Source organism: Coturnix japonica, chromosome 15 (genome assembly GCF_001577835.2).
Source record: "Coturnix japonica isolate 7356 chromosome 15, Coturnix japonica 2.1, whole genome shotgun sequence".
In the NCBI taxonomy this organism is placed as follows: Eukaryota; Metazoa; Chordata; class Aves; order Galliformes; family Phasianidae; genus Coturnix; species Coturnix japonica.
Window position 1 is genome coordinate 6,087,195 of NC_029530.1, and position 15,733 is coordinate 6,102,927.

Here is a 15,733-nt window from a genome sequence, read left to right on the forward strand (position 1 = left end):
ATGTGGGCCATGCAACCACAGCGGTGGGCGCTGAGCTGAGTGTCTCCATTGTTCCCGACTTGTTTTGACAGCAATAATCACTTCGACTCAACTCTCTGATGTTCCTCAGGCTTGTTGCAAGGAGGTGATGCAAGCGGCCTCTAGGTTGTATGGAGTTTTTGTTTCCAGATATTCATTTGTTGGCAGGAAATCCCACTGGCTCTGCGTGCATCTTAAATCCTAGACTTCAAACTGGGGAGCCCTCTTTCCCAGGATTGTTTGTTTGAGGTTTAAAGTTGTGTCTTGCTTGGAAAAGCCTGAACTGCACAGCGGAGCTGTGAGATACAGCATTCCAAGTGGGAGGTGTTGATTTCAAGCATGCAGCTTGTCAAAAAACAAAGCAAATAGATTCACTTCCTACCATAGCAGCATCAAATCGGTGTGTTCTGGCTCATCCCTTGCAGTGCTGGAGCCTCATGCAGAGACCACGTGGTGGGTATTTGGTTTACCATGAGCTCACCATTGGGTCATAGGAGCTTTATTTTCAGGGTACAGAGCATGGCAAACTCCAAACCACCTTTGGAATCCTCAGTGGAGGGAGTGGATGGATTGGAGCTGTGCAAAAGGTGTGGCTAGAAATCATTGCACGTGGTCACAGGGTTCCTTGCAAAGCTCTGGATGGGGCTATGGAAAGCTGGAACTGCCCTGTGCAGGGATGCAAAGGCTTTGAGATGGATTCATGCCATTACTTTTGTCAATACTTCAGTGGTTCTTTGAGAACTTTGCGTTGCTCAGCAGTGTGTGGGGCTGAGGAGGGCAGCCCTGTGTATCCATGCATGCGGGTGGAGTTGGAGCTCTTTAAACTTCTCAGAGAGAAAGCTGCAGTTCCTGGAACTGCTATCTATGTCCACAGGGCTGGGTGGGGCGGGTGGCAGCAAGTGCTGCCCTGTGGGACCCATTGCCCCATAGCACCAAACCTAGTCTCAGTCATGACCTTCTCCCTGTGGGCAGCGTTCATCCACCGGCTAGTAAGTACCCATAGCATCCCTCTGCCTACACTGCTGCTCCGGTGCTTAGGAAGTGATAATATCCGTCTTGTAGAATGGCTCAAGTTGAAAGGGGAGCTTAGAGATCACCCAGTTCCAGTCTCCTGCTTTGGGTTGGATGCCAACCACCAGCAGCTCACTCTGCACAGGGCTCCATCCCATCGCACCCAATCCCATCCAATGTTGCATAGTTTCTAAGGCCCACCTGGTGCTTTTATTTTGTTTGCTTTTAATGTATAGTATCTTATCAGTGAGTGTGTGTGTATGTATGTGTATATATATATATATATATATATATACACACACAAAAAAAAAGCCTTTCAAGAGGCTGGCAAAAACTTTCCTGTGAGTTCTATGCTAATAGAATGGATGGTCCAAACTCCATTTCTTTATGCAGTTTAACTATTCGAGATTCATTCTTCCAGTAGATTTTAGCTTCTCCTGTTTGCACATCAAGCTGCAGGGTGTCATTTTGGCTGCCTGACGTCTCAGTCTCTTTAGCAAACAAAGATTATTTTTGAAGCTGTCTGTGCAGATTCTACCTCGTGAGATCTCTGTCAACTGCTGCTCCTCGTGTGCCAAGTCTTTATTTCACAGCAGCGCGAAGGAGTTTGTCACATAAATATCTGCATTCGTTCTCAGTTATGGTAGATTTTTTGCACTGGCAGGAGCAATATTGTATGCACATCATTTCCAGGAACTGGAAATTGCAGGAATAATCAATCCTGGATTTTTGCCAGAGCGGCTTAATTCCAAGGGAGTCCTGAAAGAGCTTGAATCGTAACGTCTGCTTTTAGATGAAGCAGAGCGAAACGTGTGTCGGTGTCCAACTCTGCTGTTCTATTCCATGTGAGAATTACATTGTGTTTATTGTGGCTGCTGCTGTTGGAATGAACACACTGACCAAATCATGGGCTGTTACTGCATTTGAGTGCTGGATGGAGAGTGGTGTTTGATCGAGAACACCTTGTGTGTGTGCTTTCTGTGACGGTAAGCAAGGAAATCCTTCACTTGGGTTCATGTTCTGTATGAATAAGAGAGCAGAGCCCTTTTTTATTGCCTTTCCTATTTAAAGTATCTGTTTTGATGGATGATGCTCTGTTTCTTGAGGAACTTCCAGTGTCCAGCTCTGGTTGTGCACGCTTCTTCCTTTTGAGCTTGGTCTGTTCTGAGGGATATACAGAGAAAGAATGGGCCACTTGCACAACTTCATCACGTTAATCATTATCTCACATGAAAAACAAAGCAGCACAGGTTTGTTCTGCTGGGCTGTTTGTTCTGCTGTGGTTTGTGTGAGTGAATGGCATAGGGCACGGCGAGCTGTGCAATGGCTGGGCCCAAAGAACATCACTTGTACATGCAGAACTGCTCTGTTAGGTTCTCTTTGCTGTCATGTTTTAAAGCTTCCAGTGCTCTCTCCATTCGTGTCAGGAGCACTAAGCTGTTCCAAGGGAAATGGTAATGCCAGAAGAAGCAAATGTATCTGTATAGTCTAATTTGGAATCACTCCTGTCTAAAAGCATTTCAGCCGTGAACCACTGTACATGTCGAGCTCTCAGAGAGCTCTGAGCAACACGTTTGTGTCTGAATGTCTTTCCTGCTGCTGCTGGGATGGGGCTGTTATCTGGGTTGTGCATGTTTTCTCCTTACAACCACTATTTTCATGATAACACAGTGTTTTTTATAAACAATGGGCAATGTGTTCCCTGAGGGCTCATGTCTGTTGGAGGAGTGTTGGTTCTGCCCCAGCACAGGGCCTGCAAGGGGAGTTTGTGGGAACCCAACCATGAGTTCATGCCAAGGGAGAGGAAACGCCAAGTGGTTTCTAAGGGCAACAAGGCAATTTCTTCTGCCATTCATCAGACTGCCTGGGGAAGCGCCTTGCTGCAGGATTGTATGGGGATGGATGGAAACCTTTCCATCTGTGGGCATATGGAGAAATGGAGGTCAAGAATTACACCCAATGAGCAGTGAGGTCCAGGGATGTCTGAAAGATGGGGAACAAGGAATATATTTTGTGTAACTCCCCAAATGGGCACCTTGAGTATTGCAGGCTGAGAACTGTACTCGTCTGCCAATGGTGCTTTGTAATATTGGAACAAATAGCGGAGCCTTTTATTGCTTTATTTCACTTGGTGTTAAAATAGACCACTTTGTCAGCAGCAAGGAGTGCGATAGGACTAGAAAATGGCAATTGCTGATGGTACACATGGGGGAATAAGGGGGAAAAAAAAGAAGATATAAGCACTTGCTCTCAGAACTGCAAGTATTGTAGAACTTCTTGAGTAGCTGCTTTCTGTGTTGCTTAACTATCCTGAATCATCAGTCCCAGAGCAGCATCCTTCATATTCACAGACGTAAAGGCACAAGCACACAGCTGGGATGGCACTGGGAGCTGTGTTTGTGTCTGTGCAAGGCAGTGGGTGTAAAGGTTTGGGTAACACTAACTTTTGTGCTTATCTTTGCACAATTGCAAAGGAAAAGGTAGAGGAGTACTATGTCCTGGTGCAAAGGAGCATTGGGCTGCTGCAAACTGAGGGTGCCAGCAGCAGCAGCTGGCCCACTTCTGTCCCTCAGAAGGGAACGGTCCTTGGATGCACTGATTCCCTTTTTATTTCATGGACCTCCTGCCTTCATCAAATAATTCCTTGAGGTGTGAAAGGTCAGTGTAGAGCACAGCAAAGGAAAAACAACCCACCAGCGCTGCAATCTGCCCTACTTTGTGTGCTGTATTTAAACTTTCCAGTAACACCCATCCATTTGCCAAGGGCTTTCTAGTATCTGGCCCTCTGCTTATTTATTTATTGATGGGTTTTATTTTGAAGGTCTTCCAAAGGAAGTGTTCAAAATTGAGAGCTCTTTTTAAAGCTAGTGAGCTTGAAACATCAGCAGAGCTGACATTTCCCCTGTGTGCTTGGGGGGCTCTGTGCAGAACTCCTGTTGTTGCATGGGTGAGATAAGAGTTGCTAAAACAACAAACTAGTTGGTTTCTGCCTTTAGAATGGGTTGTTTGGGCAGGAAACTGGTGTTCGTGTTGTAGAGAGCTGTGGTTTGGAGCTCATAGTCTTTGTCCGCGTTTAAGTTGAATCCTTCGATTCAAAACCACAGTGAGAAATAAAACCGAAGCCATTTAGCCTAGGGATAAAGGAATGATGGTGGGTTTCATTTGCTCTGTTGCAGGACCAGCTGAAGCAATGCTTCACAAGACAGCCCCCCGAAGCCAAGGACACAGACACACTGGTGCAGGAGCCCGACAGCCAGTATGGCACCTGGAGCGAGCAGCGACGCAGCGGAGACAGGTGAGCAGCACCATCCCCTCTGTCCTGTGCACACATCCTGCTTGAGCTACTTCATAAGTAGCACCCATCCTTGTGCTTTTTGCTGCAGACACTCAAGCATGTGTGTCCTCATGCACATGTATGGATTCCTGAAGTTGCATGCTCCTGTTGCAGTGGGTGTAAGGTTTCTTTAGTCTGTAAGTGAAGGAATATTTCTCAAGTATCCGCCCAATGGATGGATGGAATTGAAGTTCCATCCCCCAGGGAGAAAGCAGCATCACCACTTCTATAGGCAGTGACAAAAACAGCTTTGACTGGAATAGATCTAACAAGTCTGCTGGCGCATGAAACACAAGCAGAATGGTATTTTGTAGTGCTAAAATGATAGAAGATATGGGAAAAGTATATTTTCTCGATTAAATGCATAAAGTGGCTTTAACTAAGTTAGGTAGTGGAGTTTGGCATTGCATTTGTTTCTGTAATATCAATTAGAAATGTATATTTGCACGTTTAGGAAGGGATTATCTACTTGTGTGATACATAGGTTTAATGGGTAGAGCTGGGAATGGACAGAGGCTCTGCTCTGACTGCCCACTTTTTCCCCATCAGGTAGGTAAGGATGTGGTCTGACCATAGTTAGGCAGGCTATGCAGCAGTATGGGGATTTAGTGGGTGCAATCAGCCCATGGCAGGGGCTGGGGGAGCTCAGAGGCCCCTTCCGACCCAACCATGCTGTGATTCCATGACTGTGATCTTTAAGGACCCTTCCAACCCAACCATGCTGTGATTCTATGGCTCTGTGATCTTTAAGGACCCTTCCAACCCAACCATTCTGTGATTCTATGATCTGCTCTACTCGAGCCAATGTCTTCTCTGCTCCAAGGTAATATGGAAATGGCTCTTTCCCTGTTTTTTTATTTTAAATGCTGTATCGTTGAACTCTTACAGCAGATATTAATATCAGTTCCATTTGGTGTGTTCTACACTTGAGAACTCTGAGTTATAAATACATATATATGTATAAATATTATCGCTTACGAAGTCAAGGGGAGCTTTCAGCTGACAGAGTGACATGCCAACATCCAGCTCTTCTGTAAAACGAACTGTGATTTTAGTACCTTGTAGGCGTTTTTGGAAATCAGTTTCTTAACCAAGGTGCTTCTCTCAGCTCCTGAAGAGGCAGCAATTTCACACTTGAAGGATTACAAAAGCAGCAGATAAAATGTCTGGTTTATTAAAGTATTGAACTCCCAATCCTCACATCCTGGTATTTTGTTTCCTCTGTAGCAACTGTTTAGTTTTTAATTACTTTACAGTGTATCGATGCCTACAGCTCTGCTTGAAGCTTCTACCTTCTGGCATTTTCCAATACTAGAGCCACGAAGGGGATTATTTTATCCCCTTTAGGAGCATTTCATTGATGCATCTGCCTGTGAACTCATTTGCTCTGAGAGAGGAAGGGAATTTCAAAATAAACCATGACTACATGGCAACAGGATATACATGGTCCTGCTGCTCAATGAGCTGCTTGGAGGGGGAGGAAGGATCATTGTCACCCAGGGCTGAGTCACTATGGAGCAGGCATTGGGGCTGCTCTGGGCTTGCTGCAAAAAGCTTCTTGGAACAGAGGGACGTGGTTGGGTTTGGAGGCAGGAATTGGGTTCCTGATTAGTGTATCTATGAGATAATGCTATTTTCTCAAGCAATTGAGTGAGCATTTCAAAGCTGATGTCGTAAAAAATCCTTGGTTTTAGATTGAAACAGGCTTCATAAGGAAAAGCAATTAACTTTTATGGGAAGTGGCTTTTCAGATTGCATGCGAAAGATAGATTTTCATAGAGCGAGTATTTGCAAGTGTTGGGAATGTACTCAAAGCAACATATCATATAACATATTCATAAAATGTGAAATCTTAATCAAGCAGTAGATACGTAATACCTCACCATAATGAGAGCTGAGAGCTTATTTTACGTTACAGTATTTGACCATTGTTCCGAGGGGAATTTTTCCCCTAATTTGCAGCTAATTTCAGCTGGAGGAGCCCACTGTGCAGAACTGATGGTGCTGTTTCTCCTTGCTGTGCTGCAGTGTGATGGGGTTGTGCAAAGAGAACATTGGTGAGGTGATGAATTAGAAACGACCCAGCAGTGCTGGTTCAGTGAGAGGAGCTGTGTTTCTCCTTGCATTCTCCCATAGGTTTTCAGGGTGAGTGCTGCAGTGAGTTGCTGGGCTGCTGAAGGGGGAGAGGCTTTGTGGAGGTGTGAGATCAGGGAGGATCCTTTAACTAACACAGCCCTCATACATTTCCATTAGAGGTGCTAAGTCTCCAGATTGCCATCTATTTTTCTCTATGTTTTTCTGTATTTAAATGGATATTTAGATCCACTAATGCTGCAGACAGCAAATACCATTTGAGGCAAAGAATGTGAGACCAAGCCTTCCCCTGGAGCTCATTAGTACCATTCCTTAATTATCCCAGGGCCCATTGCTGGAGGAGGGAAGCGGAGTTCACCACCCACAAACTGGAACGCTCTGTGCAGCATTTCCTGTGCCAGGCTGGAAATTATCTCACGTCCCAGTGGTTGTTGGTGGTGGTTGTTCAGCAATGGGCTCCTGAGTTCTTCCCTTCCAGGATTTCCATGGCCTTGGTGCATCTCACACACTGCGGTCTATTGTTCCAAAAGAGTGTTTAGATTCCGGTGCTTTAGGTTACCTCACTGCTGTTAATGTGTGATCCAGAATATCCTTGTGTGTGTTTGTTCACCCTGAAGGCTCACAGGTTTCATTTTCTTCATCCACAGCTTTGTACCTGAATCTCCTTCATCAGAAAACGATGTCATTTCTACAAGAAAGCAGCCACCAAACAGCCAGCCATCGTCCCTGTCCTCTCAAACAGAGCCCACCTCCCTGGCTGACCGCTGTGACTTCTCTAAAGACCAAAGGAGCACAAGTCTGGACCGTTCCAGCACTGATATAGACTCTACTGATGGAACCGAGTTACCTCCTCCAGGAGATGCCTATCCTGATGGAAAGACCACTGACTTCTCCTTCATTGATGTAAGTTATCATGAGGAAAAAGACAAGTTCTCCTTCACTGTTAGCTCTAATGTTACCAGCACCATCCACCACAAAGCGTTCCCTTCTGCAGACTTTGCCCTCAGTTTTCTTCTGCTTTTTCTTTATCATAATGATTTTTTCCAGCTAACTTCCCATTTGGAAAAGGTTAAGGGTGAAGGCTATAGCTAAAGATGTTTGTTAACAGCTTTGTTATGGACCTGGGAAGTAATGCTCTTTCTCAATGTCATGCTGCTTCACTTGTGGTCTACTTGCTGCTGGTGAGCTGACATGGAATTTCTATGGATGGCAGTCTGTCATCACAATTAAATTACAGCCCTTAGCTACACCAGGACTTAGTGTAGTTGTCCTTTTTAGATCCCAGGCTCCCCCTTGGCCAACAGCTGTTAGTAGCTTCAGGAACCCAAATCCTGTTTATTAATTAATTTAGTGAGACTAATTCATGCAGATCAGATGTCCAAAGCCAAGAGAGATCAAAGACCCAGTGTTGCACCCAGTTAGCCACAATGCAGCATATCCTCATCATTAATTCTCTTTAATGTAGCTTTATGTAACAAGAATAATAATCAGGCGAATATAAATCATTCAGTTAAACTGCATGGTTTGGTTCAAGTAGGGTGAGGAGCCATTACGCAGGGGGTGACTTTTATTTTCAGGTTGGTTGAAACAAAGGGGTTTGTTTCTTTTTATAGCAAACCACTATTCTGGACTCCAGTGCACTGAAAAACCGCGTACAGCTCAGCAAGAAGAGACGCCATCGGGCTCCTCTTTCCCACTCAGTGAGAAGAAGCAGAGGACTGGAGTATGACAACAGATTTTCATTGACGGAAGAATCGGGTAGTACATGGATGTTTAAAGATTCCACAGGTATCTCTCAGCTATCTGAAGTAATGAGTAATGTAATTAACTTGGTTGCAAGGGTGGGAGTTTCTGAATGTTGGAACGCACCTGGAGTTGCATTGAAGTCTAGCAACAGTCTCTTTCTGCCATCTCTGGGCCTTCCTCTGTATTGAGCCTTCCCTCCTGTTCCTTGGAGCCTGGAGGGGGCTCTGCTGCCTTGAGATACCGAAGACTGAAGTGAAAGAGAGCTTCCATCTCCATTAGTTCTGGCAGCTGGCATAAGACAAGTTTGTTTATGGAGAAAATGAGTTAAAGGGCTGTGGAACCGTTTGAGTCGGAAGGGACCCCCAAAGCCATCTGTTCCCACTGCCTGCAGTGCTCATGGACACCCACAGCTCCATCAGTGCTCACAGCACCATCCCCTGACTGTGGGTGTCTGCAGGGATGGGGCACCTCCAACTCTCTGGGCACCCTGTGCAGCGCCTCACTGCCCTCAGTGTGAACAACTTCTTCCTTATATCCTATTCAAATCTCCCCTCTTTTAGTTTGAAACCTTTTCCCCTTGTCCTGTCACAACAGACCCTGCAAAAGAGTCTGTCCCCTTCTTACAGCCCCTTTAGATACTGAAGGGCAACATTCAGGTCTCTACAGTGCAGTATTCATTAACTTAGGAGTACCTTTTTGTCCCTTCTGTCTGCCAGCAAGAAATCTTTCTATTGCTGAGCATTGAGGATGTTTATTGCTTTGATCTCCATTGGAGCACTGAACTCATTACAGTGGTGTATTACCATTATTCTTAATAAGTTTTTGAACAGAAGCAGAGTTCTAGAACAAGTTAGAGGTGAAAAGCTTGCTGAATATATATCTTTTTTTTCTTTAAAACGATTGATTAGAAGAGAAGAAACCTATGCAACAAGAGGATTCTGATGAGGAAGAAAAGACACAGCGTTCTGGGAGATTGTCTTCTGTGCAAGCTCAGAGGCTTCCCATATTTCCAGGAATGGACCACTCTGTTCTCAAGGTAAGTAAAAAGCAGAATATTATTTGTTTTTGTAAATGTGTGATGCGTTTTGCATTGCACAAACAGTCTTAATGCTGCCTTAAAAAGGACTCCTGTTCTTTATTTCCACTTTTTAGGCCCAGCTGCGGAAAAGGCACGAGTCTGAGAGTCCTGGTGAGCCAAGTTCTGCTCAGCCGTTTAAATCCCCTAAACCACAGCTTGGAACTCCTGGTAGCAGAATACTGCCCTCCAGTGTAGAGAAGGAGGAAAGGTGAGAGGCTCCTGAGGGAAACTGTAATTCATTTTTTGGTTTATTTCACTGATGAATTTTCATTATTAAAGAGTATATTTTTATATCGTAGGTCAGAAGAAAAATCCCCTCAGTGGCTTAAGGAGCTGAAATCAAAGAAGAGACAGAGCCATTATGAGAATCAGGTTTGATAAAGGTACATTCTGATGCTGAAAGCAGAGCTTTGCTAAATGAAAACATGGAAGGATAGGGAAGCATGGAAAATATTTCCTTAACATGTCAGCATAGCTGCTATGTAAGTGTAAGCATTAAAGCAGACTGTATTCCTGAGGCAGAGCAGCTTTTGTGATTCATTGATGCTCATTCTCTGTGGTCAGTTTTGCTTTTGACACCACTCAGCCCATTCGTGCTGCCATTCCATAGTGCTTCCATTGAGCAACAGCAACGCAGCCACTGGGCTAGATGACCTTAGAGGTCATTTCCAACCTTTATGATTCCATGGTAATGATTCTATAAAGTGAGGCTTGTACACAATGTGAGTATGCTGGTTTTCAGCAGCATTTTGGGCAGCTCTTGAACTTTTAGTGTGTTGAATGGGACAAGACCAAGATGACCCTGCACCAGTGAGCAGATGTTTGAGGGTCTTTACTACTGCAGACTCTAAGGAGTGTTTCACTGCTCTTGTGGCTGCACTGGATGATCTTAGTGGTCTTTTGCAAGCTATATTCTATGATGTTTCTTGACCACATCATTCATTTACTTCAACAGTTTGTTTGGTTTTCTTTTCCTTTTCAGATAGTGATTCTAGCTAGAAGGAGATAAAGAAGTTTAACAGAAGCCTTAACTCATCTGAACTTAAAACTCACGTCATGTTGCTGCTGTTTGCTTCCTGCCTCAACTGCTATGTGCATGGTGCCTTCCTGTTTTGTGGAGAAAGCTGCTTAATATTCATAGTCAAATACAAAGCTGTATCTTTTCGGATATGGGAGGACGGTCACTTTAGAAGAAGAACCTGTGGTTCATAGCTCTAACTTTCAGAAAGTCTCAAAAGATTGTGATGTTTGATGTAGGAGTGCTGTGCACTGGAGGAGTCCCCTCACTGTTGAACAAAGACTTCATTCCTACCTGTATGTTCAGCACCTGAAATGTACGACTTGTGGTAGATGTTGTTGGGTGGAAGGCTGGGCTTTGTGTTTGTTTATGAACATAAGAATTTTAATCAAGTTTATCTTTTTGTTTGTTTGTTTGTTTTTGGTTGAAAATAGAAATATGTGGTCAGCTTCTATTGAGAATGACGTCTGTGGGGTGTGAGAGTGAAAGAACAAATGATGTTTACTGCCATGTTGCAAAAGGAAACTTGATGATTTTGTTTTATAACGAGGTGTTTTTGATTGGCTTTTAGTTCCGTGTGCTCTGCTGGCCCAGCAGACAAATATCAGTTGTTGGTTTGGGTTTATTTTTTGTTGTTAATGAACAAATTGTTAATTTTCGGTCATTCTTGAAGTGGTGCATTCAGTGTTTTGTCAGCATGTGGGATAATTGCTCCATTGGAATGTCTTTCCTAAAAGAAAAAAAAAAAAGGATCAAGCAATAACGTCAACCAGTTCTCTTTAAAAAGACACACACACACATATATACATATAAATATATAAATATATATATATGAAAGAATGTAAATACTGTTTTTTTATAACAAAAAAAAAAAAAAAAGGAAGAGAAGAGGGAGGATGCTCTACTCATATCAGGGTTGAATGTCACTTTAATAGCAGTTTGGATAGTCCCACTTCATGTTTTTATTCATTGATCTGTAAATACCAGTTTTAAGCTTTTATTTTTATGCTGATTGTGTGGAATAGCCTCAACGTGATCTCCGGTCTCTCAGATGATTTTACTTTGTCTCCTTTTGCTAAGGCTGAGGTTCCAGTAGCCCTACAGAAAGCCTCAGGCATAATGTGAGTGTTATGGATATCGCTGATATTTCCAATGCATTCGTCTTTTGAATACAGATTCTGGCATATCAGGCAAGATGTCCATTTAGGGCACACTTGATTCTTTCCCCCATTAAGTGCTCTTTACAGCAAACCCGTAGGAAGGTGACCCCAAAAGGAGCTGTCCGTTGTGCCGGCCCCGCTGGCGGGCGTCCTTCGCTCCTGCAGATGCAGCACCAGCACTGAACTCTTTCTCCTTTTCTCCTTTATGATCTGGCTTCTCAGAAGGTTCTGATTCCACAGTGGTGCATCTACCAACGCTGCTGTCTGCCAAACCCATGTGCCAGTGCTCCTCCTGGAGGAGCCCTCCCCGCTCAACAGAAACGACAGCAGCACGTCAGGATGCAGGTCCCATCTGCACGTGTCTTGCCCAGATCTGCTTTCAGTAGCAGCTCCTCGTACTTCATCAGTACAGCTCTCTAATTAAAACCCTTCTTTGCTGCTGTGCCCCATTGCACACAAGAGCTCTTGCACCAGTCCCATTTTTAAGCCTCTTCCAACTCCCAACTCTTCACCTGACCTTCCAGTCCTGAGCCATTGGACGTCTGCTCAAATGGAGTCAACCAGAAGAGCTGCCCGTAGCCAATTCTAAACAAATTGCACGTGTTTCCTTCCCTTCTCATTAAGACAGTGGTGGAAAAGGCAAATCTGAGGTCAGCTTTGCACACATCCATTGGAATTTTTCAGGCAGCGTTCACCAGCTCTGTCCCACTTTAAAAAAGGGTCTAGAAATCAGGTAAACTCCCCCTGCTTACCAGAATACTTAGGCAGGCTTCATTCTAGGACTCAGCAGGCTGATGCAGTTGCCACTCATTGGAGGGCTGGCTGTTCCATGGTCTAATGGATGAAGGCAGAGATTCTTTGCCCGCGGTGTTGGCTCTGTGTTTGGGGAACAAACGTGTATGCATTTCCACGTCTGCTTGGACAATGCACTGAAACTTACTGTATTTAGTAGTTCAACCTACTACTGAGAAATGTTTAATGCTTACATGTCTAATTAAAAAGCATCTTTAGAATGTCGTTGAATGGGAAAGTGTCTTTTCTGCTCTATTTCTTTATATTGTGTAAGAATTGGATATACCCACTTTCTTCTCTGCAGGTTCTCGCTGTAATAAAAGATCTATAAATGCATTACTACGTCATGACTGTTAGGACAGACTGTAATATGCTTTATATACACTTCTATTTTCATTCCAAATAACGCTTGTTGGATTTTCTTTTATACTTCTTTTCCCATGTGCTGTGTCTGCTGGTCAGGTGAGGTGGGAATGTGCCCTTAAAGCATCATCAGCTCCTTTGTCAATTGGAGGAGCATAATTAGTTGAGCTCTGATGTGATCCCAGGGCAGCATCCCATACCCCATCCCGCTCCCATTGGGGGTGACCCAGTGCACATCCCCAAACAGCTGCAATGCTTTGCACGGTGTTTGCTTGTGCTCTCTGCCTGAGCCCTGCCCTTTGCTGCTGATGGCAGAGCTTTCCAGAGCTCCTGGCAAGAAGCTCTGTTGAACGCGCTGACGCCGATTTCCATGTTAATCTATGGCACATTTTTAAGGGGCGGCCGGGAGAAAATCCCAATGCTGCTCCCATGCAGCGCCGCGCGCCCGCCCTATTGAGATGAAATCTCATGGATGGAATTGGGCGGACGCAGCTGCTGCATCAGCATCCGAACAAAGTGCTGCCCTGGGCAGACACAGCCCATAAATAGCAGAGCTGCAGCCGGGCATCGCTGCGGGACGCAACAGGAGAGGTGTGCGGTGCAGCTGGGCTGGGGTGGGGAGCGCTGCTGTGGGCTGTGATTAACCCTCATTAACCATAATGGCACGTGTGGGGCTTGCTTGGATCCCGCTCCTATTAACCCTATAGCAGTGGGGACGGTCAGGTGTTTCACCTGAAGCCAATGCTGCATTAACAGCCGTGATTTGGGTTTTCCAGGCATGATGACTGAGCAGCAGAGTCCCCCCGAGCAGATGGTGACTGGGGAGGGCACTGGTGAGCGTGGTGGCAATTACAAGGTACGTGGGATGGTGGTGACACGCTGCTTGTGCACATGATTGTTAATGTGGTGTTACCAACCCCAAGTGCTACGTGGTGTCAGTGTCACCCCTGGGTGCCATCAGAGCACCAGCAATGCGTGGCCACCTGCAGCAGCAGCTGAGTCCCTGTGTCACCTCCCTGTGATTTTTCCTCTTGGGCTGCAGTGTGTGCAGCTCCAGGAGATGGAGCACTGCTGCAGCTCTCTGCTCCAATGGTGGCAAAATGCTGTTTGTGGGTTTAGGCTGAGGGCTGTGGATGTCACCTCCATCCTTGCCACCCTATGCCCCAGACTGGGGGGGTTTGCAGCTGGGACCTACTCAGGGTGTAGGGATCTGCCCCAGTGCTGCTCTGTGCTGCACACCAGTCTGGGTGAGGCAGTGAGGTCCCACACCGGCTGATGAAAATACCCAAATATGAGCTCATTCCCAGGGATGGAGCGTGCCTGGGATATGGTGGGGCTGGTGGGAGCCAGCAGTGGGCCATGGATCTACCATCAGAGGAGCGCTGTCCCTGGCATGGGGATGTGATGCTGACACCCGTGTGGGTCTAGTGGGCTCCGAGACTCAGCTCAGCCCTGTGCTGGCACAGGATGCATGCCTGCATGCAGCAGCTGATGCTGTTTCTATGCCCCCAGATCACCATCTATGAGTTGGAGAACTTCCAGGGCCGCAGGTGCGAGTTGAGCGAGGAGCTCCCCAACGTAGTGGAGAAAGCTCTGGAGAAGGTGGGCTCCATCCAGGTGGAGTCTGGCCCGTAAGTTGGGGGGTGGGACTGGGGTTCACCTACCCTGGGTCACATCACCCTATGGGGAGTGGTGACGGTGCTGCCCTGCAGGTGGCTGGGCTTTGAGCGACAGGCCTTTGCTGGGGAGCAGTTTGTGCTGGAGAAGGGTGACTACCCACGCTGGGACTCCTGGTCCAACAGCCACAACAGCGACAGCCTCATGTCCCTCCGCCCCCTCCAGATCGTGAGTAGTGGCACTGGGGGGTACAAAAGGCTGGAGGGGGTTTGGGGTTATCCCTAACCCACGTCCCTCTTAGGACAGCCCCGACCACAAGATCCACCTCTTTGAGAACGCTGGCTACACTGGGCGCAAGATGGAGATTGTGGATGACGACGTGCCCAGCCTGTGGGCTCATGGCTTCCAGGACCGCGTGGCCAGCGTCCGGGCTCTGAATGGAACGTAAGGGTGGCAGTGGGATGGGGCAGCTCTCCTGTCCTGGGGACAGCATTATAACCCCACATCTCCACTGAGCTCTGCTTCCATGCACAGGTGGGTGGGCTATGAGTACCCTGGGTACCGGGGCCGCCAGCACGTCTTTGAGAAGGGCGAGTACCGGCACTGGAACGAATGGGACGCCAACCAGCCCCTGATGCAGTCGGTGCGTCGAGTGAGGGACCAGCAGTGGCACCAGCGTGGCTGCTTCGAGAACAGCTGAGCGCCGCGTTGGCCCTGCCATGGGTGGTGGTGATGCTGCCCGCCGCTGCCATCGGTTTGGTGTTCTTTGTGCAAAAAACCTCAATAAAGCTCTGAGCTGAGGCTGCGGCGCTGCGTGGTTGGGGTGGGAATGGGGCACAGGAGGGGCACACGGAGCGGGTGTGGAGTTACATAAAGGCTGAGGCCATCCAAAACCAACAGCTCCGGGGCTGAAGCTCGGGGCGTTTGCCAAGGGTTTGTTCCCTTCTCAAAGCATCTGCCTGGGCCGTGGGAGCGCTGCCCCTGAGCACAGTGGGACCAAAGGGGACGTGGGCAGCTCACACACAGTGCAGCACCCAGAGCGGGGCTGACCCATAGCTGGGCTGTGCCCCATGTATAAACCCCCCAGAGCCCTACACAGCCCCTCAGCCTCCTGTGCATCCCTCATCCCTGGGGCTGTTCCTGCACTGCACACTGCAGCACTCAGCCACCTACAGAGCTGTTGCTCCCCAGGCTGATCTCCCCAGTTCTTCCCAACAGCCACTTTGGTTGCAAATGCATTTTGTGCTGCGTGTCCCACTGTGAGCTCAGTGCTGGCATGACCTTGGCTGTGAACATGGCCCCGGTGCCAACCAGGTGCACGGAGCATCTCTTGTGCCCTGCCCTGCTGCTCCTGCAGTGCTGGGTTGGGCTGCCCTGGATGGGACAGGCAGGAGGGCTGAGCCTTGAGGCCAACTTCTGGACCCTGTTGTGAGTCCTAAAATTAGAGGAGGACACATCCTGACACTTGTGTGGGTACCATGAGCAGCTGCATGGGGCATGGA

The 15,733-nt window shown here is 47.0% G+C and overlaps 2 protein-coding genes across 7 annotated transcripts in view; both read left to right on the forward strand.

Annotated features, from left to right (window-relative positions):
- The window catches only part of KIAA1671 (KIAA1671 ortholog), a 44,886-nt gene extending 32,299 nt beyond the window's left edge, over nucleotides 1-12,587 (forward strand). For 3 of the 6 annotated variants that reach the window (XM_015878198.2, XM_015878200.2, XM_015878197.2), the window contains exons 2-8: nucleotides 4,206-4,324; nucleotides 7,105-7,360; nucleotides 8,071-8,245; nucleotides 9,112-9,239; nucleotides 9,356-9,489; nucleotides 9,581-9,664; nucleotides 10,264-12,489. In XM_015878198.2, the coding sequence (XP_015733684.1) occupies nucleotides 4,206-4,324; nucleotides 7,105-7,360; nucleotides 8,071-8,245; nucleotides 9,112-9,239; nucleotides 9,356-9,489; nucleotides 9,581-9,659 (891 nt within the window). In that variant the 3' untranslated portion in view covers nucleotides 9,660-9,664; nucleotides 10,264-12,489. Of the gene's footprint in view, nucleotides 1-908; nucleotides 1,008-4,205; nucleotides 4,325-7,104; nucleotides 7,361-8,070; nucleotides 8,246-9,111; nucleotides 9,240-9,355; nucleotides 9,490-9,580; nucleotides 9,665-10,263 lie in introns of those variants that run through there. The other 3 variants (XM_015878195.2, XM_015878196.2, XM_015878199.2) reach the window with 2 other exon arrangements.
- Nucleotides 12,588-12,748: 161 nt separating this feature from the next.
- Nucleotides 12,749-15,032, forward strand: CRYBB3 (crystallin beta B3). The gene is made up of 5 exons (XM_015878206.2): nucleotides 12,749-13,470; nucleotides 14,127-14,245; nucleotides 14,327-14,459; nucleotides 14,533-14,675; nucleotides 14,766-15,032. Exons 1-5 carry the CDS (start codon nucleotides 13,393-13,395, stop codon nucleotides 14,929-14,931), a joined length of 639 nt encoding a protein of 212 aa, XP_015733692.1. The 5' UTR covers nucleotides 12,749-13,392; the 3' UTR covers nucleotides 14,932-15,032.
- Nucleotides 15,033-15,733: the final 701 nt, after the last annotated feature.

What these genes read in the sequence shown, in the direction of transcription:
- CRYBB3 (XM_015878206.2), top strand. Translation starts at nt 13,393, where the DNA reads ATGATGACTGAGCAGCAGAGTCCCCCCGAGCAGATGGTGACTGGGGAG. An exon ending in AGCGTGGTGGCAATTACAAG is followed by an intron (nt 13,471 to 14,126) that starts GTACGTGGGATG and finishes CTATGCCCCCAG; the next exon opens with ATCACCATCTATGAGTTGGA. An exon ending in ATCCAGGTGGAGTCTGGCCC is followed by an intron (nt 14,246 to 14,326) that starts GTAAGTTGGGGG and finishes GCTGCCCTGCAG; the next exon opens with GTGGCTGGGCTTTGAGCGAC.